General features: G+C 40.8%; 1 protein-coding gene across 1 annotated transcript in view; it reads left to right on the top strand.

The window, feature by feature from the left end:
* The window catches only part of DUSP22 (dual specificity phosphatase 22), a 149,826-nt gene extending 126,323 nt beyond the window's left edge, over positions 1-23,503 (top strand). Inside the window, exons 6-8 of the mRNA XM_089689039.1 lie at positions 8,930-9,004; positions 10,512-10,683; positions 22,051-23,503. Coding sequence (XP_089545165.1) covers positions 8,930-9,004; positions 10,512-10,683; positions 22,051-22,239 — 436 coding nt within the window. The 3' untranslated portion in view covers positions 22,240-23,503. The remainder of the gene's footprint in view (positions 1-8,929; positions 9,005-10,511; positions 10,684-22,050) is intronic.
* Positions 23,504-27,372: the final 3,869 nt, after the last annotated feature.

Below are 27,372 nucleotides of genomic sequence, written 5' to 3'. Positions count from 1 at the left end.
AATTTTAAAGGAAAAGTGTAGTGCATTATCGTCAAGATATTATTGCAGTACTTGCTCTCATATATTTTATTTTTGTTTAATGTAGAGATTTTGTAGATAAACTGTTAAAGGCAAGATAGGGTAGCTATGACTTTGCCTAACTGCCTAAAGCTGAGCTGAAGCTTTTATAAAAAAAAGACAGATTATTTCAGCTCTTTATCTAACATTCATTAAATGCTTTTTAAAGGCAAGAATTGTGAGTATCTGAAATTAGCTAGTTAGAAGCCCCTTGCAATCCTTGTACAGCACAGCTCAAACTGGGGGCAGCAGAAGGAGCCATTCAGTAGTACTCATGTGCTAAAGGAGCTCATCTGTCTAAACTAACATTCAGAAAATAAAATAGATGTATCGGTATGCTACTAAGTGCTAACACAATAAATAATATAATAAACCCCAGACGCTAAATAATACTTTCTCCCCCGAAAGTCCAAAACACATAGTCCAACTCTTAGTCAGCGTCTTCGTGTCCTGAAAACCCAGTAGTGTTGATATCTTCCATTAAAAAAATTCTTCTTTTTTTCACAAGTCATAAGCTCCTCTTCCTCCACTTAATACCCTCAAAGAAATATAAAACGCATATAGTGCATTATCTACAACGCATGATATCCAACACACAAAAACGCAAAAATAGTGCCAATAAGTGAAAAATCACTCCACCATGTGTACACTTCTAGCCATCTGTCATCCTTACTCTTACCCTCCTAAAAATTTGAAAGAGCATCCACAAAATCCACCTTCCTTTGTGTTAAGCTCCTAAATCTGTCCACTTTTGTATGGAAAATGTACCTCTGAAGGAATTACATATAGTGTCATATCTTCAAAACAGTATTCGTGTTCCCCTCACATCAAAAAAATTCCCAGTGCTGGTGAACACACTGACCGCCACCTCATATCCCATGCACCTTACCAAATGATAAAGTCCACTTGCATAGAAAGGGGGGCTCCTCTCACTCCATCAAGCATCCGATTCACAATGGCATCATAACATGTGGCAAAGTCCAACCAAAATAGTGTAGTAGGCAATATTAGGGATATTATTATTATACAGGATTTATATAGCGCCAACAGTTTACTCAGCACTTTCCAATATAACGGGAGACAATACAGCAAAAATACAGTTCAATACAAGAGGGTTCTATTATAACTCTCTAACCCCTTGACGCCGACGGCACACAAATATGCGGCCTCACGGAACTGGGCTTTTTTCCTTGGGGCCGCATATTTGCATACCTGTCTTTGTGCTGGGAGCACGCCGCTCGGTGCGCTCCCAGCACAGAGACCGCGGTGTCACTGAGAGCCCCGGGTGCCGTTCTAACGATCGGGACCCGGGACTCCCGATTCCGGGTCACGTGATAGCCTCTGATTGGCTATCACAGTGATCAGTCACTGTGCAGCCCGACCCCCTTGTTTTTTCTCTCTCTATGAATGGAGAGGAGAGATACATTGTATTTCTCTAACTCCTAACATAGAGAGATAAAAAAAAAATTTGTAAAAAAAAAAAAAAGAAGATAAATATGAAAAAATAAAAGGAAAATTACCTAGATCTAGTTTCAGTACCAGGGTTAGTGTTTGGGTCAAGGTCAGGGTCAAATGTCAAGGTCAAAGGTCAGGGTTTAAAAAAAAATTGGTATCAGTGTCAGTTAGTATTAGTGTCAGTGTGTTTTAGGGGAAAAAAAAGGCAAAAACAAAATGCGCACTATTGTTTCTGGGCTGTTATGGGTACAAACAACAAATAGCATACACATATATGGTATTGCTGCGATCGTCAAGAGCTGGAGAATTTATTTTGGGTTGTTCTATGGAGGTAGGTTATGGTCGTAACAAGAAACACACAGCTAAATAAAAAAAAAAATGATTTTTTTTTTTTACTATTTTGGGTCAGTTTTCCTTTGATAATAAAAAAAATTAGGAGCAATCCATTACCATTTACCACCAAATGAAAGCCCAATTTGTCCTGAAAAAAACAAGATATAATTCACCTGGATGTAAAAAGTAGTTGTGATGCTCTGTACGGTTTTACTAACACATGTCAATGTTGCAGAATTGTGCTTAGGCGTTTAGATTTGTTTTACCCTTAGGTGTGAAGGGGTTAATAATAAAATTGCACTTGCAAACAAGCAAGGTGTCTCATCATATGTTCAAATGGCAAACAGAATAAAAAAACCTTTTTCAAAATGGCCGCTCTCTAATTTCCTGTGTACGTCTTTACGTCGAATAATTTTTTTAATGGAAGATATGAACACTACTGGGTTTTCAGGACACGGAGACTCTGACTAAGAGTTGGACTATAACATTCAGAAAAGTCTAAATATTATGTACATTACTTTATCATGTCTTTGCTTCAGACATGTGTTGTGCACAAATCCTCTTCATTCAGTAAAAATATGCAGTTATTTGGTACAGGTATGAACCTTTATCAGATATTTCAGATTTCGGGCACAGATTGATCATTGCCAACCAATGTTTGCAGTATCCCAGTTTTAAAACTCACCTATTGTAAAATGTTATTTTTACACCTGTTCCAAAGTTTTATGTCCCTGACATATCCTGTTAATGTAACCGGGCAAAAACTGCGTGAATAGCAATTCTAACCTTTTCCTGAGATTCTTTAGAAGCTGGTGCCCTGATTTTATCAAGCTTTTGTAAGCTCTTCCTTCTGTATCCTGCCTGAACAGAGAGTCCTTTCCAAATATAGCATTATCACTGATATCGACTACAGGCAGATGTTGTTTAACTGTTTAAGTTGTGCTGCCAAGCACAATGTATTCGATTTGTAGTATTACACTGGTATAGCTAATAAGTGGGACATACTGTATACTGTTTGTGATAGTAAATATAGACACATGATCACTTCCTGGCACAATCTGAATTTCACAAGGAACTTGCTTTTTATGAATAGTAAACAAATAAAGCAGAGGTTTACCAGTTAGGAGAGGATATAATGTTCTGTACAGATAGGGGATATACAAGTGTCTCCAGATTATAATGAGAATGAAGTTCCTATGCTCGAAAAGGGCTCTGTAAAGGGAGAAGCTGGTCAAGGTTACTTGGGGTGGGGTATAAGGTACACATTAGAACACTGGTCAGTTGCATTCCAGCACTGTCAGAGTCAAGACATTCTTTTTTGTGACACCCAGTTCAAGTGGCTCGTATTAAGAAAAAGGCAAGCATGTTTGGAACAGCAGTATGTGATAAAATTTAGTATGAAATTGGGTAAAATGCATCAGAAACTTTGGAAATGGTGAGGAAAGCTTATGGAGAAACTGCACTATTATCTGCACAAGTGTACTGATGGCACAAAGCCTTCAAGAAAGGACGAAAAGGTGTTGAAGACGAACAACAATCAGGACACCACTCTTTGTCAAAAACAGAACAGAATGTGGATGCAGTGAGGTCTGTTCTCAACCATGGCCAACGGCTCACTATCAGAATTATTGCAGAGGAAACCAGAATTACCAAGTCAATTGTTCGTAAAATCTTGACTCTATGCTTCTCCATCCACCCTATAGTCCTAACTTAGCTCCTTGCAACCTTTTCATGTTCTATGCTTCTCCATCCACCCTATAGTCCCAGCTTAGCTCCTTGCAACCTTTTCATGTTCCCAAAGATTCCCGCAGGCTCTGAACGCCATCCCACTTGAAGACCAGGGATTCTATGAAGAATGGAAAAATCTCTGGGAGTGTTGTGTACACTCACAAGGTGTATACTTTGAAGGAGGCAATGTTCAATTGTAAATTTTTCAATACTTTTTTTTAAAATATCATTCTCATTACTTTCTGGACACACCTTGTGTATATTTATTTATTTATCTATTTTTACATGCACTATCAGCAAGTACAGTTAATGCCAAAATATGTTGTTTTTATTTAATTTTGTAGTTATCAGTCTTCATTCTAATAAACTATGAGGGAGACCACCTGCAGCCTGACAAGAGACTGAACTTGTATGTCCAATAGAAAAAATTAGCTAAAACCCATCATTTCTCATTCTTACCTCATAAACCTGTATTGAACAGCTGATGTATTGTATATGTTGAGTAAAAAGAAAATTGTCAAAGGGTCTAATCATTCATGCCCTTACATGTATACACAAATGTTTTCTTACTGAGCCATATTGAAACGCTGTTCAAGAATACATCAATATAATTAAAAGGAATCGTATGTATGTGGATAAACAATTTTATATCAAATTATGAGTAGGGGATGTCAAGTCTCAAGCCACAGGACATCCACTTTTGGTTTCACATTGTCCCCCAGTTTTTGGAGAGGGAAGAGAGGACCCTGGGCATTTTTGTTGGTTATAGGTTCATATGAATGTAAAGTTAAAACATACTGTTATTGTAAAGTACATGTTAGCACTACATTTGTCAAGTCAGGAGAGCAGTTTTCAATTAGGAAGTTCATCAACTGTAATACTTGGTTTGTAGTAGATCTGATGGTGTTTAAACATTGTCTTTTGCATTATGTGGGTTGCACCATTCATCCATTAAGAAATTGGTGAACATCATTGTTGGTGGCTGCAACCTTGATGCTTGCCATCTGTGGAATATATCCAAACCCTTTTTTGAGGTGCACGGGCGGTGATATGTCCTCCTTTGCTTTTTCCAAAATAGAAAGAGTTACACTAATTTACCAGATAGAGGTGGTGATTTGCATAGTAAATCTATGGAACACAAAGTGTTTTGGATACATGGATTCAGAATAAGGATACTGAATGGTCTCAACCAACGCTGGATATACTTCTGTTTTGTAAAATAATAATTTTGTTTTGGTAGTTGGAATTTAATTTAATTATGATGTACTATACAGTATCTCACAGAAGCGAGTACACCCCTCACATTTTTGTAAATATTTTATTATATCTTTTTCATGTGACAACACTGAAGAAATGACACTTTGCTACAATGTAAAGTAGTTTGTGTATACCTTGTATAACAGTGTAAATGTGCTGTCCCCTCAAAATAACTCAACACACAGCCATTAATGTCTAAACTGCTGGCAACAAAAGTGAGTACACTCCTAAGTGAAAATGTCCAAATTGGGCCCAAAGTGTCAATATTTTGTGTGGCCACCATTATTTTTCAGCACTGCATTAACCCTCTTGGGCATGGAGTTCACCAGAGCTTCACAGGTTGCCACTGGAATCCTCTTCCACTCCTCCATGATGACATCACGGAGCTGATGGATGTCAGAGACCTTGCGCTCCTCCACCTTCCATTTGAGGATGCCCCACAGATGCCCAATAGGGTTTAGGTCTGGAGACATGCTTGGTCAGTCCATCACCTTTACCCTCAGCTTCTTTAGCAAGGCAGTGGTCATCTTGGAGGTGTGTTTGGGGTTGTTCTCATGTTGGAATACTGCCCTGCGGCCCAGTCTCCAAAGGGAGAGGATCATGCTCTGCTTTTGTATGTCACAGTACTTGTTGGCATTCATGGTTCCCTCAATGAACTGTAATTCCCCAGTGCCGATAGCACTCATGCAGCACCAGACCATGGCACTCCCACCACCATGCTTGACTGTAGGCAAGACACACTTGTCTTTGTACTCCTCACCTGGTTGCCGCCACACACGCTCGACACCATCTAAACCAAATAAGTTTATCTTGGTCTTATCAGACCACAGGACATGGTTCCAGTAACCCATGTCCTTAGTCTGCTTGGCTTCAGCAAACTGTTTGCAGGCTTTTTTGTGCATCATCTATAGAAGAGGCTTTCTTCTGGGACAACAGCCATGCAGACCAGTTTGATGCAGTGTGCGGCTTATGGTCTGAGCATTGACAGGCTGACCCCCTACCCCTTCAAGCTCTTCAGCAATGCTGGCAGCACTCATGAGTCTATTTCCCAAAGACAACATCTGGATATGACACTGAGCACGTGCACTCAGCTTCTTTGGTCGACCATGGCAATGCCTGTTCTGAGTGGAACCTATCTTGTTAAACCACTGTATGGTCTTGGCCACCGTGCTGCAGCTCAGTTTCAGGGTCTTGGCAATCTTCTTATAGCCTAGGCCATCTTTATGTAAAACAACAATTCTTTTTTTTTTTTTTTCAGCTCTTCAGAGAGTTCTTTGCCATGAGGTGCCATGTTGAACTTCCAGTGATCAGTATGAGTGAGTGAGAGTGATAACACCAAGTTTAACACACCTGCTCCCCATTCACACCAGAGAGCTTGTAACACTAATGAGTCACATGACCCCGGGGAGGGAAAATGGCTAATTGTGCCTAATTTGGACATTTTCACTTAGGGGTGTACTCACTTTTATTGCCACTGGTTTAGACATTAATGGCTGTGTGTTGAGTTAATTTGAGGGTACAGCAAATTATACTATTGTTGTCTCATGAAAAGATATAATAAAATGTTTACAAAAATGTGAGGGGTGTACTCATGTCTGTGAGATACTGTATATAGTGGGGAAAATAATTATTTGATCACCTGCAGATTTTGTAAGTTTGCCCACCTACAAAGAAATTAAGGGTCTATAATTTTATCATAGGTATATTTTAAATGATAGAGACAGAATATCAACCGAAAAACCACATGATACAAACATTATAATTTAAGTTGCAGTTCAGTGAGTAAAATAAGTATTTGATCCCTAAGCAAAACATGACTTAGTATTTGGTGGAAAAACCTAAGTTGGCAAGCACAGAGGTAAGACGTTTCTTATAGTTGGTTAGCAGGTTTGCACACATCTCAGTAGGATTTTTGGTCCACTCTTTTTTACAGATCTTCTCTAAATCCTTAAGGTTTGTTGGCTGTCACTTGCCAGATCGAAGATTCAGCTCCCTCCATAAATTTTCTGTAGGATTAAGGTATGGAGACTGGCTAGGCCACTCCATGACCTTAATGTGCTTCTTCTTGAGCCACTCCTGTGTAGCTTTGATGGTATGTTTTGGGTCATAGTCATGCTGGAAGACCCATCCTCGACCCATCTTCAGTGTTCTGACTGAGGGAAGAAGGTTCTCATCCAAAATTTTACATGGCACCACCCATTGGTCTCTCAATGCAGCAAAGTTGGTCTGTACCTTTAGCAGAGAAACAGCCCCAAGGCATAATAGACTAGTGTGCATAGTGTGCTGGCGCCGCTCCAAGCTGGAGCATAGAAACGTCACCTCACCGTCATGAAAGGGTAAGCGGTGTCCTCAAATAGGTCCAGTCTTCAAACTCCTGCATGAGTGTGGACGCCGCTCCGACCACTCATGGAATCCTAGAGTAAGATGGCCTCGGCCGAAGTTACGGCTGTGGCCATGTCCACTGACATGTTTTACCCCGCCCACTGGGGGCTTAACCACAGAGCCCCAAGGCATAATGTTTCCACCTCCGTGCTTGACTGTGGGGGTGCTATTCATAGGGTCATAGTCAGCATTTTTCTTCCTCCAAACACGGTGAGCCGAGTTAATGCCAAAGAGCTCAGTTTTGGTCTCAATTGACCACAGCACTTTCTCCCAATCCTTCTCTGAATCATTTAGATGTTCATTGGCAAACTTCAGATGGGCCTATACATGTACCTTCTTGAGGAAAGGTACCTTGCGGGCGCTGCAGGATTTCAATCCATGGCAGCGTATTGTGTTAGCAATGGTTGGTTTGATGACTGTGGTTCCAACTGTCTTGAGATCATTTACAAGCTCCTCCTGTGTAGTTCTGGGCTGATCCCTCACTTTTATCATGATCATCCTTACCCCATGAGGTGCAATCTTGCTTGGAGCTCCAGACCGAGGGCCATTGATGGTTATTTTGTATTTCTTCCATTTGCGAATAATCGCTCCAACAGTTGACTCCTCACCAAGTTTCTTGCTGATGGTCTTGTAACCCATTCCAGCATTGTGCAGGTCTAGTCTTGTCCCTGGCATCCTTTGACAGCACTTTTGGTTTTGCCTATGGTGGTGAGGTTTGAATGGAAGAAAGAGATTTTGTGGAGAGATGTATTTTATACACATAACGAGTTGTCATTCTTAATCCTCTTAAATTGCACCTTCTTAAATTGACAGGACTTATCTGTGTACCACATGAGCACATAGCCAGTCTGTGGGAGCCAGAATTATTGTTGATTGATAGGAGATCAAATAATTGTTTTACTCACTGAACTGCAACTCAATTTATAACATTTGTATCATGTGTTTTTTTTTCTGGATTTGTGGTTGATATTCTGTCTCTATAATTTAAAATACAACTATGATAAATATTATAGACCATTTCTTTGTAAGTTGGTAAACTTACAAAATCTGCAGAGGATCAAACTATTATTTTCTCTGCTGTATTTATATAACAATATAATTTTAATATGAATTCCTATACTTGTATGACCTCCCTTTTTTTTACCCTAAACAATTGTTGATCTAACTTTGCCAATACAGTGAATACTGGTGCATGATTTTAGCTATAGTACAGATCTAATGCTAATTACTTTGTAGTATTATTGTATTGATGTGATAGGAACATCTTTATCACATAAAATGTTTTTAGATGTGATTTTAACCTCACTTATAGGTTATTCATGCTAATTAGAAGCTAGTTAAGGCCCTACACGGCTGAAACCCAATCGTAGATAATCCTATGTATGCTGTTTGCTTTTGTATCAATTACATTTGTGAAATTGGGATAAAGTGCAGAGTGTTTACTACATTTATCCTTGAACAGAGTAAGAAAGACTTCTCTTACAATAGGGTTTCCCACAGAATCAAAGACGGATAGGGTTGAGCAGGTATGCATTTTGTCTATATGCATACATTACAGCTCTGCACCTCTTAATTTTCATCTAGTGTCTTCGTTGTCTGGAAAAACATTTCAAACTGCTTTATTAATCATAAACTGTAAATACTGTAAGTGCTGTTTTCAACCTGGAATGTTTAAATACTTTTATAACCATTGCTTTTCTATTATGTTGTTTCTAAGGATACAACACTTTAAAGAGAGCACAGCATTCATCCATGAGTGTCGGCTGAAAGGAGAAGGCTGTCTAGTTCATTGGTATGTACAGCTTTGATGATATAACAATGCCATGACTGCTTTTTGGCATTTATTTTGTAAACCATATAGAATAGAAATCACAGTAAAAGTGGCAATTACTACTTAAACTACAGATCTACCTTTAACTTATGTTAGGGCCCTGCCTTCCTAAACTAATCTGCTATAGCAAATAGGTATATGTCTATAGCCCTATTAATCTGGATGATGAAAATATAAGGAAGCATCAGAAAGCTGCATGCCAAAGTCCTGATAAATGTTTAGGACATAAGTGTGAAAGAATGATCTTCTGCATATAATATATGTACAGTGGAGATCGAAAGTTTGGGCACCCCAGCTAAAAATTTGTATTAATGTGCATAAAGAAGCCAAGGAAAGATGGAAAAATCTCCAAAAGGCATCAAATTACAGATTAGACATTCTTATAATATGTCAACAAAAGTTAGATTTTATTTCCATCATTTACACTTTCAAAATAACAGAAAACAAAAAAATGGCGTCTGCAAAAGTTTGGGCACCCTGCAGAATTTATAGCATGCACTGCCCACTTTGCCAAGCTGAGACCTGCCAGTGTCATGGATTGTTCTCAATCATCATCTGGGAAGACCAGATTATGTCAATCTCAAAGGTTTTAAATGCCCAGACTCATCTGACCTTGCCCCAACAATCAGCACCATGGGTTCTTCTAAGCAGTTGTCTAGAAAACTGAAACTGAAAATAGTTGATGCTCACAAAGCTGGAGAAGGCTATAAGAAGATAGCAAAGCGTTTTCAGATGTCAATATCCTCTGTTCGGAATGTAATTAAGAAATGGCAGTCATCAGGAACAGTGGAAGTTAAAGCAAGATCTGGAAGACCAAGAAAAATATCACACAGAACATCTCGCAGGATGTGCTTCTTTATGCACATTAATACAAATTTTTAGCTGAGGTGCCCAAACTTTCGATCCCCACTGTAGCTAACATTTCCGATATGGAGAAAGAATTCAGAGGGTTTAGCTTTCTATTAGTAACTCTAAGGCACATGTTTCATGCAGGCAAAAGGCCCAGGCGCACCATTCAGCTGAATGTCTTGAATGCACACTTCTTTCCTTCCTGGCATTTGTCCCTTAGTGCATACTGCCCTCAGTGTTAGTTTCACGTGGTGCATGTCTAGTCGCTGCAGCTTACGGCTTCCCAAAGACTTTTACAGGCTATGTGGCTGGGTGCTGCACCTCTTGCCTTCCTCCTGAAAGAAAATGCCCAGTACGCATAAGGCCTAAGGCTTTTTGTGAGTCTTTTCTGTGACAGTGGAATGTCATGATAGGCCACTGTTGCCATATAGATATTGGCTTGCTTTCAGTGTACATGTATTCAAAGTACTTCATACAGGTATTATACAGTTAATCACATCACTCCTGTTCTCTTGTTTATTTTTCTTATATTGATGGTCAGCTAAAGTTGAATGTTTTAAAGCTGAGACAACTACTATGACGAAAATTAACCTTGTTAACTCATCTTATGCTCTTTAAGCTTGGCAGGTGTTTCCCGGAGTGTGACTTTGGTAGTAGCTTATGTCATGACAATTACAAGTTTGGAATGGGAAGATGCGTTGGCAGCTGTTAAAGGGGCAAGGACGTGTGCCAACCCTAATATGGGTTTTCAGAAGCAGCTTGAGGACTTCGGAAAATGTGATGTCCTACATGTAAGTGATCAATGAATGTATGTTTAAGTTAGGGTTACAATATAAAAAAGATCATGTAATCTTTTTTATATTTTTGTATTATTCTGTAAGTAAACATGATCTGTTGAAACATTGTCTATAACGTGTACTAGCTGGCATAGAAATTAGGGAGCTGGTGTTGCTTACATGTCTTTAAAGGTTCAGATTCTGGGGTTGTCATGGCCAATTCCTCCCCCAGCTGTACCGTCCTGTTCTCACTTGAATGCTGTGTGCTGAAAATCAAACAGAGCTGTCCACACTCATACCTCACCCAATCAAGTTTAATCCTAGTGATGGGGGAGGGCCAAATGGAGAAATCTTCTATGTATGCTGAGGTTGAGAACAAATTCAAGGCACCTAATCACATCTTAAAATCCATCATACATTTTAAAGGATTACTAATCTATATATACAGTCAGGTCCATAAATATTGGGACATCGACACAATTCTAACATTTTTGGTTCTATACACCACCACAATGGATTTGAAATGAAACGAACAAGATGTGCTTTAACTGCAGACTGTCAGCTTTAATTTGAGGGTATTTACATCCAAATCAGGTGAACGGTGTAGGAATTACAACAGTTTGCATACGTGCCTCCCACTTATTAAGGGACCAAAAGTAATGGGACAATTGGCTTCTCAGCCGTTCCATGGCCAGGTGTGTGTTATTTCCTCATTATCCCAATTACAATGAGCAGATAAAAGGTCCAGAGTTCATTTCAAGTGTGCTATTTGCATTTGTAATCTGTTGCTGTCAACTCTCAAGATGAGATCCAAAGAGCTGTCACTATCAGTGAAGCAAGCCATCATTAGACTGAAAAAACAAAACAAACCCATCAGAGAGATAGCAAAAACATTAGGCGTGGCCAAAACAACTGTTTGGAACATTCTTAAAAAGAAGGAACGCACCGGTGAGCTCAGCAACACCAAAAGACCCGGAAGACCACAGAAAACAACTGTGGTGGATGACCGAAGAATTCTTTCCCTGGTGAAGAAAACACCCTTCACAACAGTTGGCCAGATCAAGAACACTCTCCAGGAGGTAGGTGTATGTGTGTCAAAGTCAACAATCAAGAGAAGACTTCACCAGAGTGAATACAGAGGGTTCACCACAAGATGTAAACCATTGGTGAGCCTCAAAAACAGGAAGGCCAGATTAGAGTTTGCCAAACGACATCTAAAAAAGCCTTCAAAGTTCTGGAACAACATCCTATGGACAGATGAGACCAACATCAACTTGTACCAGAGTGATGGGAAGAGAAGAGTATGGAGAAGGAAAGGAACTGCTCATGATCCTAAGCATACCACCTCATCAGTGAAGCATGGTGGTGGTAGTGTCATGGCGTGGGCATGTATGGCTGCCAATGGAACTGGTTCTCTTGTATTTATTGATGATGTGACTGCTGACAAAAGCAGCCGGATGAATTCTGAAGTGTTTCAGCCAATATTATCTGCTCATATTCAGTCAAATGCTTCACAACTCATTGGACGCCGCTTCACAGTGCAGATGGACAATGACCCAAAGCAGACTGCAAAAGCAACCAAAGAGTTTTTTAAGGGAAAGAAGTGGAATGTTATGCAATGGCCAAGTCAATCACCTGACCTGAATCCGATTGAGCATGCATTTCACTTGCTGAAGACAAAACTGAAGGAAAAATGCCCCAAGAACAAGCAGGAACTGAAGACAGTTGCAGTAGAGGCCTGGCAGAGCATCACCAGGGATGAAACCCAGCGTCTGGTGATGTCTATGCGTTCCAGACTTCAGGCTGTAATTGACTGCAAAGGATTTGCAACCAAATATTAAAAAGTGAAAGTTTGATTTATGATTATTATTCTGTCCCATTACTTTTGGTTCCTTAATAAGTGGGAGGCACATATGCAAACTGTTGTAATTCCTACACCGTTCACCTGATTTGGATGTAAATACCCTCAAATTAAAGCTGACAGTCTGCAGTTAAAGCACATCTTGTTCGTTTCATTTCAAATCCATTGTGGTGGTGTATAGAGCCAAAAATGTTAGAATTGTGTCGATATCCCAATATTTATGGACCTGACTGTATAATATTGCCTAGAATACATCACACTCTACTATTAGATCTCCAAATAGTATACCAAGGTGACAGTGGGTGAATTGTGTTAGAGGGGGCAGTCCTAGGGCATGTGAAATGTTAGCCGTAATATATTGAACTGACCACTCTTGGGCTCCTAATGCCTTCTCTGCACTCTCTCCAACCGAATTGAGTACAGACTACTTTATTGGTTGTTTTTCCTGGCCAAACTTGGAAGTGCTCCAAATGAATTGGTCACAGGTGAGATATAGAAACAACTTTTTCATTTATCCTCTACTCTCCATCCTGAGAGATGGATATCCTAGTCTCATGGAGGGAACAGCTAATCCCAGGAAATGCATGAGGAAGTGCACAGTTAATGACTTATATAAGTGATCACTTCTATATGAAAGCCTGAGGCCATGCCATAATACTTGGGGTGTCAACAGTAAAAGGGTTAAAACAAAGTTCACTTATCCTTTTTTTTTCCCCTTCCATGATCTAAAGATACCCACCCTTCCCCACCCCAGATGCTTGCATTGTTTGAATCTTTTTGTAAAAGCCTTCTATGTGCTGGCTGCATCTGTGCAGTAGCTTCCGATAGACTTCTATAGGACTATTTTATAGAGTTTGTGCCCTGACAAATCCTATGTTTGGATTCAAATTCCCCTTGAAATGAGGAGTGCACTTTCTGTGAGGGCACCTAGGCTCTCCTGTTCCTACAACCTCAAAGCTGGCACTGATGCCTCAGATTGCTAGTCTCCTCAAATCTGGAGTTGGATTTGGTGATATCCTTACTGTGCTGCTCACTGGAGTAAAGGAAAAGAAACAGAAGATTTGTGAAGGGTGTTTATGAAAAATGAAAGGAGAGAGAGGAAAATGAAGGCGGTGGGGGATAAGCGGAAGGAAAGCACTAGAAGGAAGAGTGCGATTGTCAGAGTATTGAGTATTCTCCATTATATTCACAGGCTGTGTAGGTATTCTAGATTGAATTGGACCCAATAAAACCAAGTCTTTATGTATTCATGCATCTTATTTTTTACAATGAATATTCTCCTTAGGCATAATAAAATTCACCTTGGCAAACCATTTATTAGATGGTTTTGTCTGTTTCCAGTTGCTAGGGATGCACACATTTGCATGCGTTTTTATTAGGTGAATCAAAAATGATTTCTTGTATTTTCTCCTTGAGAATAGCTGAAGGGCCCTTAGCTAGGGAAATGCCCCTAATTATTAATGCTTCGCACCTCTCTTCCACAATTGCAGCTTTCTGCACTCCCCAATAACCTGTACCACCATTGCACCCCTCGGGCGTGTTTCATCACTGCATACCCCACACATCTCACTCCATACACCTATTCCACCAATGTATCCTCTGCATACTTCTGTCACTACTCTACCCCCCCACATACCTGTTGTTCAACTGCAGATACCTGTGCCAGTACCGGGACAGGGTCATCTAGTGTCCAGGGCAAGGATCCAGAATTGCGCCCCCCTCCCCCACTATTGATGCATGCCATAGAATGGCAGTACCAATGTGCATCTATTATTTGCTCCGTTTGCTTCTCTGCTTTAATGGCAGCTGTCCCTCCTGCCCACCCCTAGTCCCAGCCCTGACCTGTGCATCCTCCCCCCTTCAACCACTACTGCACTGCCTGCGCACCTATCCTATCAAACTAAACTGTCACACACCTACTGTTGCTAACTGAAAATCCACCAAGAACCAAGTGAAGAGTTTGATCAGCTTGATCAAGTCTCAAGTGCTGGCTTGATTTAATTTGCTGTTTGTGGTGCTGGGGGAAGGAGCTGGGTAGAGCGGTCAGCACATAGGTTGTGCAGTCACAGCCTCTAATGCCTGAGGTGAGCAAGTGAAGGAGGAGTTGCAGCCAATAGCTAGTATAAAAAAATAAACAAAAACACCTTGCAACCCTAATCTACAGTTGATCTAAAGCAGTGGACTCCAGAATGTGGCCCATGGGCTGGATGCTGCACTTTGTTTGCCTTTATCTGGCCCTTGGGGCACTATTCTTCCCACTGATACAAGGTACTCTTCCTACCACTGACAATAATGATGGGACAACATTTCTTCCTCTGACACCAACAGTGGAACACTATTCCTCCCACTGACACCAGTGATCGGACACCATTCCACTGACACCAACAATGTGGCACCATTCCTTCCACTAACGCCAACAGTGGGACACTATTCCTTCCACTGACACCAATGATGGGGTACCATTCCTCCTCCAGCTGACCACAGGTGCTATGTGATTTATTTACTCCTACTGACCACCAAGACTGAAACCTTGTCTACTCCCACTGACGCTGGGGCATTTACTACTCCCAGTGGTCACAGTCACAGCCCAGCCCCCCTAAAGTCTGAATAACAGTAAACTGGCCTTTTGTTTTAGTGTTTGGAGATCCCTGATTTAGTGGAAACCTTTTTAATGCATCGCGTAATATCCTTATCCCCCATAAATACAAACCATTATATCAGAAAACCTAAAGAGCCCAACTGTCTGGAGAGGTTGGGTTGGATGGTCAAGTCAGGATGGCTGATTCACTGTTCATTTTTGCCAAGTTAGCAGGGTTAAGCTGCACACTCTACAGAAACAATAATATTGCGAAGATCTTCAACTTATGTAAGCATCTGGCTCTATCTCAAAGAAGATAAATCAGAATAGATGAAAAAAAAAGGCAAATAAAACTGAGAACTACAAAAGGATCTTTAACCTTGCCCACCCCCATATCTGCGGCCCTGGGCACATGATCGAGCCTGTCCCTCCAACTCTTGCTCATAACCAGAGACCAGGAGCTGTCTATGACAGCTTGGTTACTGCGCTGGGATTGTGCAGCAAGCACACTCTTAGCACAGAGACTTCAGCCAGCATGGACACATATGTGCAGTGTGAGGGTGTTAAAGCCGTGTTCTGTAAAAGTTTAAAGTATGACACTTTAATAAGTTAATGTTCATGTTAGAGCCCAACTCCAGCCAAACCGCTAAAAACATAGATGGAGTATATATATATGGGGGTTTTTTTGGCTGACAAAGGTTATGTATTTCTATCTAGTTCTGGTGTTTTCACAGTTCTGCCAAACAGCACAGCCTAATCTGGAAAGGGATGGTGCTGATGTTTCCCTGTTGCAGTTAAAGTGTTCCACCCAAACGTGGAAGCTCCACTTACCCCCCTTCGTTGCCTCATTTGGAATCCTTTGGGGGGGAGCGGGTACCCACTCCCACTTCCAGCTCAGTTCGAAACGGCAAAGCAGGCCAGGAGTTTGCCCCCCCCCCGCCCCTTACCGCAGCCACTTAACAGGTCCCAGAAGATTGCGGCCCATTAACAAAGCACAGCAGGAAACCGGCTGTGAAGCCGCAAATCTTCACTGCCAGTTTCCCTTAGTCAAGATGGTGGCTCCAGGTTGAATTATCGGCTTGGAGTGAGGACATCGCTGGATCCCTTGACAGGTAAGTGCCCTAATATTAAAAGTCAGCAGCTACAGTATTTCTAACTGCTGACTGTTAAAAATTTTTTTTGCGTGGACCAGAACTCCGTTTTACGTTCCTCTCCCAGCCTGTGACCGAAAAGTGAGAGGTGAATCAGCACAGTGATGGGCTTATCTCTGTCACTCTTCTCTCTCCTCCTGCCAGCATGTTAGCACATGAGCACTTCCACACAACTGACTGGCTCCTTGTTCTGTTTTTCTTTCTCCCACTCTGAGCTCCGCTGTACAGGGGATTGCAAAAGGATGATATTAAGTTGAAATTGGGTACTGTGTGCATTAAAAAAAAAAATTAGCTGCACTAATGTGTGCCTTTTATATTTGCATGGAGTTCAGCTTTATCAAACGATTTTAGGAGTGGAAAGCATTATTGCTGTCAACAGAGACAATCTTATACGAGAGTCCTTATAATTTAACATATTTAAAAGTAATACAATTCCTATCTCTTCTGATCATATATAGTGTACATGAACGTACAATTGGTTTTTGTGCCTGATAGATTTAGAGAAGCCTGTAAGTTAGACCTTCCAGGCCCTGCTGTCTGTGGTAGTGGCTGAGCTGCAGTAACCTCAGAGCTTTGGGGAAGGGGAATTGCTTTGAAACTAAGGGACCTGAAAACTGCTACATGCCACAGCAACAAGCACACTGTAATTTTAGCATATACACATGGGACCTAGAAGTGGAAAACACCTGAATTCTTCTAGAAGGCATATATAAAAGTCTTTATAGTCTTTATTGTGTCTGAAACAATTCATTTTATTATTAAAAGATTTGTGGTATTCTTCAGTATTTACAGTGCTGAAACATATTTGCTGTTGGTCATTAATTTATTAGATATAGTAACTTATGATTTTAAATATCATTTACAGCCCTGGTGCCCAACATGTGGCCCACAAGCTATTGAGTATTATATAGATAGCAGAGTGGCGGCTGGGTGCCAGGCGCTGGAACGCTGAAGCACGCTGTGTTTTCCACCACCCCACACTGAAAGATTGTACTGTGGGCAGAGTTAGCTTTTCAAAAAAGTCCTTGCCTAGAGCTGGAGAGAGCACAACGCAGGAGTGTGTGATAGGTAAGTGATCTCTAAGGAGGGGGATAGCGTGGTTAACTTCCACTGACATAGCCACCAATAGGGGGGCATTAACTTTTACTGCCATGACCACCAATGCAGATAGAAGGCGGGTCACTTTCCCCGCTTTGACCACCAATGCAGGAAGGGGGAGTTAATTTTCACTGATAGGACCACCAGTGGGAGGAGGAAGACTGGGTTAACTTTCACTGTCATGACTACCAATGCAGAGAGGGATGGGGGGCGTTAACTTTCACTGCCACCAGCAAGCAATGCAAGGAGGATAAATGGATAAATTTCACTTTCAGTGTTCACCAAGTCAGAAGTGTGGGGTCACTATTAGTGACCATCAGTGTGTGTGTGTTTGGCGGGGGTTTAATAGTACCGACACTAGTGCTGGGGGCTATTATGGCATTCACTGACACCATTGTGGGGGGTTATTATTGCATTCATTGACACTGATGTTGGTGGGTATTATTGCATCCACTGACACCATTATTTGGGGCCACTACTGTGTTCACCGACATCAGTGTTGGAGATTGTGTTGTGTCCACTGACACCAATGCTGGGGGTTATTATTGTGCTCACCAAAACCAATCCTGAAGTTTATTATTGCTTTCACTGACATCAATGCTGGGGGTTATTATTGCACTCACCAACACCAATGCTGGGAGTTACTGTACGCCAGCTTCTTCAATGTGTATTGTGATATGCTCCAAAAAAATGCATCGGGACTGAAATTTTTGGTCTTTGACAATGTGCTACTATTGTCTGGCCCTCTGGGACTGTTGGGCTCCAGCTCTGGGAGCTACCTAACTGTTAGTACTGCTGGGCACTTTTGAAATCTTCCACCACTGCCGGTTTTACTGAGTTAAGGATTAAGGCTGAGGCATCAGCGGAGCGCTGATATAATCTGCTGGGTGGAGCAACGTCTGAGTTCCTTGTACTCTTTCCCACCATTTAGCTTCGAGGAAGCACCAACATATTGAAGCTTCACTAATGTGTCATGTGGATCTTCAGCCTCTGGACTGTTTTCACTGCCTGCTTACAGTAACGTGGTCACCTCCTGCCACCTAAAACTCTCATTAACATCAGGTGCCTAGGTTTGTATTTACCCAAGGTTAGGTGCATTACCACTGCTAAGACGCAACATACCTTTACTAAGACTGAGAGAGGACAGTCCCACTGCTATGTATGACCTTCTGTGTGGCCAATACCTTGTGATTTTAGGGGTAGTTTACTTGGTATCCTCAATGGGAAACCAGCATCATCAGTCTTTCTCAACTTTGTCTTTTTCAAAGTCTTCATCAGCTCTGTTAAGAAGCAAGGCCAAATCAATCCCCATGTCCACAAGGACCTCCATATCCACTCGGGACATTTTAGCTGTTTGTGCTCAGCTACTGGGGCACTCTGCCCGCAAAGCCTTTAAAGCAGAACTGAAGTTCCACTGTAACAAACAGGGAACATGCAAGATTTTATTGCAGAAGAGACTTACAATGTTGCTTCTGCAATAAGATGCCCCTACACGCCTGCTTGCTGTCTTCTCTGGTGCTTTAAATTAAGGTTTTTGAGGCATTGGAGTGAATCAGTGAGCAGTGCTCAATTTGCTCAGTGTGTGGAGCTATGCAACAGCCTGCAGATTGGAGCCAGTTCAGAGGAGTTGATTGAATATAAGTAGATTGTTGCTTCTAGTAATTACCTGGACAAAGTGAAGGCAAGCTAAGCAAGATTTTGTTAGTTGACAGGGAAGGTCCTGTAAGAATATACGGAGGTGGGGGTGGAAGCTGAGGAGATGTGACAGACCCGAGAAGAGAGCTGGATGAAGGTTTAGATGCCTTGGATCCAAACTTAGACCTCCTTTCAGCTTGTTCCTGCTGAATGTGCAGTCCCTGGAGGGGAAAATGGAGGTGTTGCAGATTTGCATTGCATAGCAGAGAGACTTAAGAGAGTGTTGTGCTCTCATCTTTACAGAGACTTAGCTTCAAAATGGTATATCAGAGGAGACTATGACTCTGGAGGGGAGGCTTCAGTTAAGCTCCAATAGGTTGCAAGCATTGCATAAGAGTTGGGGGGGTCCTGTGTTGTTACATCAGGGATTGTGTCATAGAGCAGTTAAGATGGATTTACAGTGTACACCAGATTTGGAGTTTTTGTTAAGATGTCACCCCTTTTATCTCAGGAGAGAATGTATGTAATTTATTATTTTTGTGGTGTATATTCCACCTGACACACATTGTAAAGTTGCCATGCAGTGGATCTATGAGTCTGTGAGTGCTCAGATGACAGAGTACCCTGACAGAGTTTGTATAGTGGCAATGGACTTTAATAAAGCAGAATGGAAATTATTGCTGCCAAATTTGAGCAGCATGTCAGCATCTACACAAATGGGGAGAGTATTTTGGACCATGGCTAACTCTCATCCCCACTTTGAACTGGAGGACCATATATCGATCTTAATGGTACTTGATTACTGACAGATTATTAGAAAGGAGAAATCAGTACTAAGGACAGTCAGGAGGTGGACTGATGGAGCAATTAACACCTTGCAAGATTGATTTAGGTGAACAGAGTGGCTGTTGTTTAGGGATGCTGCTACCACAGACAATCAGCTAAATGTAGAGGAGTATTGTTCTGTTGTAAGGGTATACATGAGTAAGTGTGTGTAAAAGATGTAGCAATTGTTCCCCAATCAGAAACCCTGGGTGGATAGGGAGGTGAAGACTGTAGTTATGGAAAGGAATATCAACTTTAAATCAGTTGATAGGAAGCCATATAGTGTGGCAAGAGGGAGGTTAAGAGTAGGCATTAGGGAGGCTAAACAAAGGTATAAACTCAGGGGACTGGGATTCAATAATGCTAAAACCATGTGGAGGACTATCCAATCAGCTGCAGGTTATAAAAAAGTCAGACTGATGTGAGGGAAGGTGAGGCCTCTCTAACAGAAGAATTGAACATGCCCACTTTGATCATCTAAATAATGATGTGATTACTATATTGTTGGAAACCTTCTCAAGGGCCTAACACCTGCAAGCTTTAACCCGAATACAGATTCACAGTTCTGTTTTGTTGATGGCTTGTTTGAACCTACATCAGAAATATCTACACCTGATATGCCCCATGTGTTGCTATGGTTGATGTCTTAAATTGTTCTTTGACTAAAATAATGTTTGTTCTGTATCTATACTTTTGGATTTTGTTATGCTGGTTACCTTTTGGAGTTGGGATGTGTGGGGCTGTTGATTATCATTGTCATTACTCTGTACTGTTCGGCTTTGTGGTTGGGTTCAATAAAAGCCTTCATATTAAAAAAAAAAGGGTCCACACTCTATGTATATGTCAATGGACCATTTGTTAATATCCAGGGAGTTTTCCCCCTATCTGGGGTCTGCAGAGCATCAAGGAGATACCAGGGAACATCACTGGATCCCACTGTGAGCCATCTTCCTGATTTGAACTCTGTTGGACATCACCTTCAACCATACTGTCTTAGAAACATTGGCTTCTGGATTAGTTGTTGCTAGCTTGTGTAATTTGTGATTTGCCATTTTTTATATAAGTAAATAGAAAATCTTTATGATTTTCTTCAACTGTTATGTTACTAGCTATCTATAAGTAAAGTAAAACCAAGTTATTGACATCTTTAGCAGTCATACTGGACCTAAGGACTAGTGATGATGACTTTTAACAGTCTGGTGAAGTGGGTATGGGAATATATGGTGCAATCCACTGGGGATTTTCCTTAGTAAAAAAAATAAAATAAAAAAGCTTGAAAACCCCTGAATACAGTATATTTGTTTTGACCCCTTTAATAAACATACTGCCCATGTAGTTACCCCATAGGTTTGTCAGTCTAGACTGGCCATTGATTAGCTGGTCAAATCTGATCATCATTTAAAGGATAAATTCACCTTTTGGACAAAAACAATAAATGCACAGTTTTTTGCAGGTAAAAAAATGTGCATTTATTATTTTTATCCAAAGGAGCCTGTAAAGCATTGCACCAGTGATCAGTAGATTGCTGATGCCATGCAGGTCTCCTGCAGACCTGTCAGAATATCTGTTTGCTGTACATGGTGTACAAGCAAGCAGATCTACTGGATCTACTGGAAGCTCAACAGTGCCGTGGTAGTTCATTGAAAACTACAAGCCCACAGCCACTAAGGAGCCCCGCACGGCCGCGCTGTTTTTAAATCTGACAGATGGTATGGGGAGAAGTTTCCCCATACTATCTGTCTGCGGGAGGGCAGCATCGGGCACGGCTGAGACTATGGGAACTTGTTACATGTTCCACCCTAAAAAAAACTGTGGAACATGTAACATGTTTCAAAGTAAACTTATCCTTTAAGATTCCAATGAGTCCTGCCCAAAAATTAGGTAGCACTTTTTTGGCAATTGGGCAACTTCACTTTTGAGATTTATCTGAATGAGATGTCTGTGAAAACCTGATGTGTAAAGTAACTTTACTTGTAATCTATTGTAGATAGTAAAAATTCAATGGGGCATGTATATAAAATAGTGAATGTGACATTCACTAAACAGTCACTGCAGGTGAATCAAGTACTGTAACCTAAAACACATGCAACAGGAAGATACACATAGAGTGAAAGTTTGGTGAATATCAGTTTCACTGCTATATAAATATACCCAAATGATTTAAAAGTGCCCACAGAATACAAGCATAGTTTGCCTGCTGCGTAAATAATATTTCACTTGTCTTAATCTTCTAGCACCGAATATGGTTGAAGGAGACCTATGGAGAAAGTCCTTTCCTGGATGAGGAGGAAGCCAAGCAACTTGTAGCCAAGCATAAGCAAAGAGAGGAAGAGTCCAGCGCTTCAAGTTCAAGCAGACAGTGGAGCAGTCATTTAACCTCTCTCTCTTCCATGGCGTACAGCAATTACACAACAGAAACATAAGTTTTCACTGTAGCACGTGTATTTACTGTCTAAATTACTTAAGTCACCACTAAAAAGTATATGAGCAGACACCACATTGGTAAATGCCAATTGCTGATGCAGAATTGGTTAGATATGGGTTAAGAGGTCTTAAGAACACAAATTAATGTGTTTATCCCAGCAAAGATGAGTAACATTGCTGAATTGCAATTTAAATCTGGATTTAATCTAGTTTGTCACAAGAAGAGGGTGAATTCCACTATTTTTGTGTATCCTTGGCATCCTGGCACTTTATTACATATCTCCTTAACGCGGGTCTCCCTAAAGCTTTGATATTAGTAAGCACTGTTTTATGGCTTTTACTGTGCTTCTGTTTTTAACATATATTTTAACGTTTTCTACCTCAATATGCCATTCATTTATATAGTTACTAAACCAAACCACTTCCCAATTACATCCTTAACCAACGAAAAAAAATGTTGATTGGAAATTTCTCAGGTAGTACAGTGTCAAGGGTGGTATTACTGTTCTCCTGCAAGACCAATCTGAAGTGTAAACATATGGTGCCACAATACACTCAGGTAATGTAGACGTAAAGTGTTCTTTTTCCTTTTGGCTGCTTTTAAAAGACAACAGTTCTTGTAGTAAAAGAAAACTTGGCCACACAATATCTTTACTTTCAAAGGAGTTATTGTATTGAGATCATGCACTTTATATAATAAGCAAGAACTTGGTTTAAAAGATATATAAGAAAAAGTAGCCCACCATGCTTTGAATTGTAGATAAAGTGATGGGCACATGGAACTGAGGGATAACACCATCATTAGAGACAATTTTGTGTAATGTTACTTTTGTGGTTACTAAGAATTTATGCATAAAATGGCAGGGAAATATCACGTGCTAGTTAGAACTTTGCACTATATTGTGAAGATTACTGAAGGAGACAAAGCCACATTTCCAGACTTGATAATGAAGCTTAAGATAGTTGCTGTATTCTGATCAGTCACATGCCACCTTTGATGGTCTTTCATCATTAGATCAGACAATACTATATAAGGCTTTGTGTGAAAACTTGAACTGAGCATCAAGAGTACCTTTTCTTCAAGTGCTATGTGGTTATTAAACTGAAAGGATACATATATTCCTCTGAATATTTGTTTCTATATAAATACAAGCCATGTTAAAATGTTTTTACATTCCCACTGTTATACACGTGGACTGTTATTGTGTGATTTTTTTTTTTCATATAGGAAAGATGGATCCAATAAAGAAAATCTGTATTATATCAATGTGTGGACTTTTCTGACATTTCACTTAACCTCCATCATGGTTTCTGGTCTACATAAGTGTGCACATCTCTCCAAACTGAACCTAAAACTGCAATATATTTGGGTGGACTGATCCTTTAAAGAATTTGTAATCCACAACTAAATAACATTTCACTTGTTAAAGCACTTTGTGTCATATGTTTGTTTTTTTAACCCCTTGGCGCCAACTACACACAAATATGCGGCCTTACAGAACTGGGCTTTTTTCCGTGGGGCCGCATATTTGCATTCCTGTCTTTGTGCTAGGAGCGCGCTGCATGGCGTAACATGATTGCTGTGATAGCCTCTCTGATCAGTCACTGTGAAACCCGCCCCCCTTGTTTTTTTCTCTCTCCGAACGGAGGAGAGAGATACATTGTCTCTCTCTCTCTCTCTCTCCTTGCATAGAGCAAAAAAACTGTAAAAAAGAAGATAAATATTAAAAAAGAACAAAAAAAAAAAGAAAAAATACCTAGATCAAGGTTTGATCTGGTTCAGTGCCAGGGTTAGTGTTTGGGTCAGGGTGAAAGGTCAAGATTTTTTTTTTTTTTTTTTATTGGTGTCTGTGTTTTAGGGATGAAAACAAAAAACAAGATGCACACTGTTGTTTCTGGGCTGTAGTACAGGTACAAACAACAAATAAAGTACACAGATATGGTATTGCTGAGATCGTCAAGAGCTGGAAAATTTTATTTTCGGTTGTTCTTTGGTGGTAGGTTATGGTATTAACAAGAAACACATAGCTAAATTAAAAAATATGATTTTTGTTTACTATTTTGGGGCAGTTTTCCTTTGATAATAAAAAAAAAATCAGGAGATATCTATTACCATTTACTACCAAATGAAATCCAATTCAACTGGATGTACAAATTAGTTGTGATGATATGTATGGTTTTACTAACCTATATCAAAGTTGTAAAATTTTACTTGGGCTTTAAGATTTGTTTTATCCTTAGGTGTGAATGGGTTAATTTACATGCTATCATCATATTTTTTCCTCCTTTGCAGCATGCACATGCATACATGCATGCATTTCAATGATGGCGGCATGGTATTTCTCATGATGGGCTTCTTAATGGTGGCAACAGTGGAATATGCTTGCCTAATGTGTTCTGAAATGGCCACTTGTCTCCACTGGAAGCCTGCATGACTAGCTATAAATGTAATGGTTGGAATTTCACAATTTAGAACTACAACCCTGTTCAACAGTCTCAGGTAAATACTTGTAATCCCACAAACAACAAAAGCAGTAATATTGATCTACCTCCTGTCAGTGGCATGCATGTTTTTCATGTACATCTAAGGTTGACAGCTGTAAAACAGAAAATTGTACCATCCTTACCGTAATTTTCCTTTCTTGGCGTCTATCCATAGCAGCATACCTGTGATAAGCTCCACCTTAGATTCCTCCCTCGGGATGAGTGTATATATAAAAGAAAGGATTAAGGTACCCTCAGCATTCTCTGTAATATAGAATACTGAGGTCGAGATTGTATGCTGCCATGGATAGGCGCCAGGAAAAAAAAATTACAGTAAATATGGTACAATTTTCTGTTTTCCTGGTGCCTCCATGGCAGCATACATGTGATGAAAAACTAGCTGTAATTGGTGGGATCATGCTTAGAAAAAGTTTTATTAAAAAAAATGGGATTTTCATTTGGAACAGTCAATGGCCGTTCTGATAGCTTGTCTGCCGAACTCCACAAATGAGCCCCTGGATCCACTCTGTAGTACCTCATAAATGTGTGTTGGGTCGACCACGTAGCTGCTCTGCAGATGGTCTCGATGGATACATTTGCCTAGCTGCCCATGAAGTGAAGACAGACCTGGTTGATTGTGCCCTGATTGAAGAGGGGGGTTCAAAACCCCTAGCCCTGTACGCCTTATGAATTAACTTGACTATTCATGCTTGAGGTGATTATAGCCGTATTAGTGCATTTGCGACAGAAACAATTGAGTACTGTCCGTGATACTTTTTTTATTTGCACTAACATACAATTTTGAGGAAAAGCTTTCGGGGAGTGTCCCCTTCTTCAAGTACTGCTTGGACCTTGAAGAAGGGTACACTCCCTGAAAGCTTGTCCTCAAAATTGTATGTTAGTGCAAATAAAAAAAGTATCACGGAGAGTACTCAATTGTTTCTTGACTATTCATGAAGCAATTGTTCTTGATGAAGCCTCTTTTCACTTTTTTTTGCCCAAGGGGTTGACAAATAGATTAAATGAGTCCCTAAAAGATGCTGTAGCTTGAAGATAGCACCTTGGTACAGTGGCAATGTCGAGCTCATGGAGGGTCCCTGATTCCGGGTCTGAAAAGGTTGGCAGAGCCCAAGGTTCTGAAAGAATGGAAAAGCAAGAAACCTTCGGAATGAATCCGCGCAGTTCCAAGTTCCACCCTATCTGGGTAGAAAGTAATGTGGTCCTCTTCTGCCCCTAGGGCTTGAAGTTCTGACACTCTTTTACCAGATGATACTGCTCTTAGAAAGGCCACTTTTAGAGTCAGATTCCACAAAGAGGCCAATTCGAACGGAGAAAAGGGTTGGCTGGATAAAGCCTCTAGGATTACAGACAGATACCAGGTGGGAAAAGCTTTTTTGAGGGGTGGACAGATCTTCCTAATGCCTTTGAAGAATTGGACCATAAGCGAATCTTCGGCCCACCGCTTGTCTGTTGCCGCAGAGATTGTTGTTACCTGCACCTTTAAGGTGCTCAGGCCTAGACCTAGGTTCATGCCTGCCTGGAGGTAATCATGAAGCTGAGAAGTGGAGGGCAGATCTGGATTGAAGACCCCGCTAGTTGAAAAAGCTTTAGTCCTCATCCACACTGGACATTTTTACAGCTGCTGTTTTGGATTTTGACAATTTTTTTCTACGGCCAGTAAACTCCCCAGCTTGTTATCCTATGTGTCCATGCACACATAGATTGTAATCAGTGTTTTTTGGCAGGGGTGATTTTTGGCTGAAAAAAACCCCCACGTTTTTAACATGCCTTTACACAGCTAACATTACCAGCGTTAATAAAACGCCCAGTGTACATGGAGCCTTAAACTTGTTCTAAACCTTTTCATACATATTAATTGTAGAGGGTTTTCTGGCTTTGAGTAGAGTCGAAATAACTTCCGAAGAACATCCTAGGGCCTAGAACCTCTGCCTCTTAACAACCATATGTGAAGATTCAATTTGTGAGGATTAGGTTGTGTGTGCTGTTTCTGAAAAGGTATGAGTGGGATTTTTATCGGTGAGCGAACACTGAGGAACACCGCTACAGGAAACCACAGATGTCTTGGCTAGTACGGTAGGACTGCTATCAGTGTTGTGACTTCCATCAGAAGTCTCGAAAGGAATTTCGAGATGAAGCTAGGTGGGGATGCATAGGCCAGGCTGCATGCCCACGGCTTGAGAGGGCATCCATTGCTTTTGCCTAGGGTTGAGGTAGGCATGAAATGAACCTTGGTACTTTGGAATTGTCTGCTGTAGCAAAGAGATCCATATCAGGAAGATCCCACAGATTCACAGTCCAATCTAATATCTTTGGATGCAGAGACCATTCATTGGTGTACACAAATTTTTAGGACAAAAGGTCCGCCTTTGTATTCAAGTGGCCTGGCAGATAGACAGCTGTTAGATCCATTAGATTCCTTTCTGCCCAAAGAATGATGGGTTCTCTCAATAAGGACCTGCTGTGGGTCCCCCCCTGACACTGGATGTATGAAACTGCCGCCCTGTTGTCCATTCGGAGAAGCACTGGCTTGCATCTGATTTGAAACTTCCGGGCTATCGGAGCGAGAAAAGCTGCTTGAATTTCCAGAATATTTGAGACGATTCTTGTTGCGTGAAACGCCCATTTTC

This window comes from Staurois parvus, unplaced genomic scaffold, assembly GCF_062004578.1.
Source record: "Staurois parvus isolate SC_StPar_1 unplaced genomic scaffold, SC_StPar_1.0 ptg000468l, whole genome shotgun sequence".
NCBI classification, from domain to species: domain Eukaryota; kingdom Metazoa; phylum Chordata; class Amphibia; order Anura; family Ranidae; genus Staurois; species Staurois parvus.
This window is presented reverse-complemented; position numbering and strand designations above follow the sequence as displayed.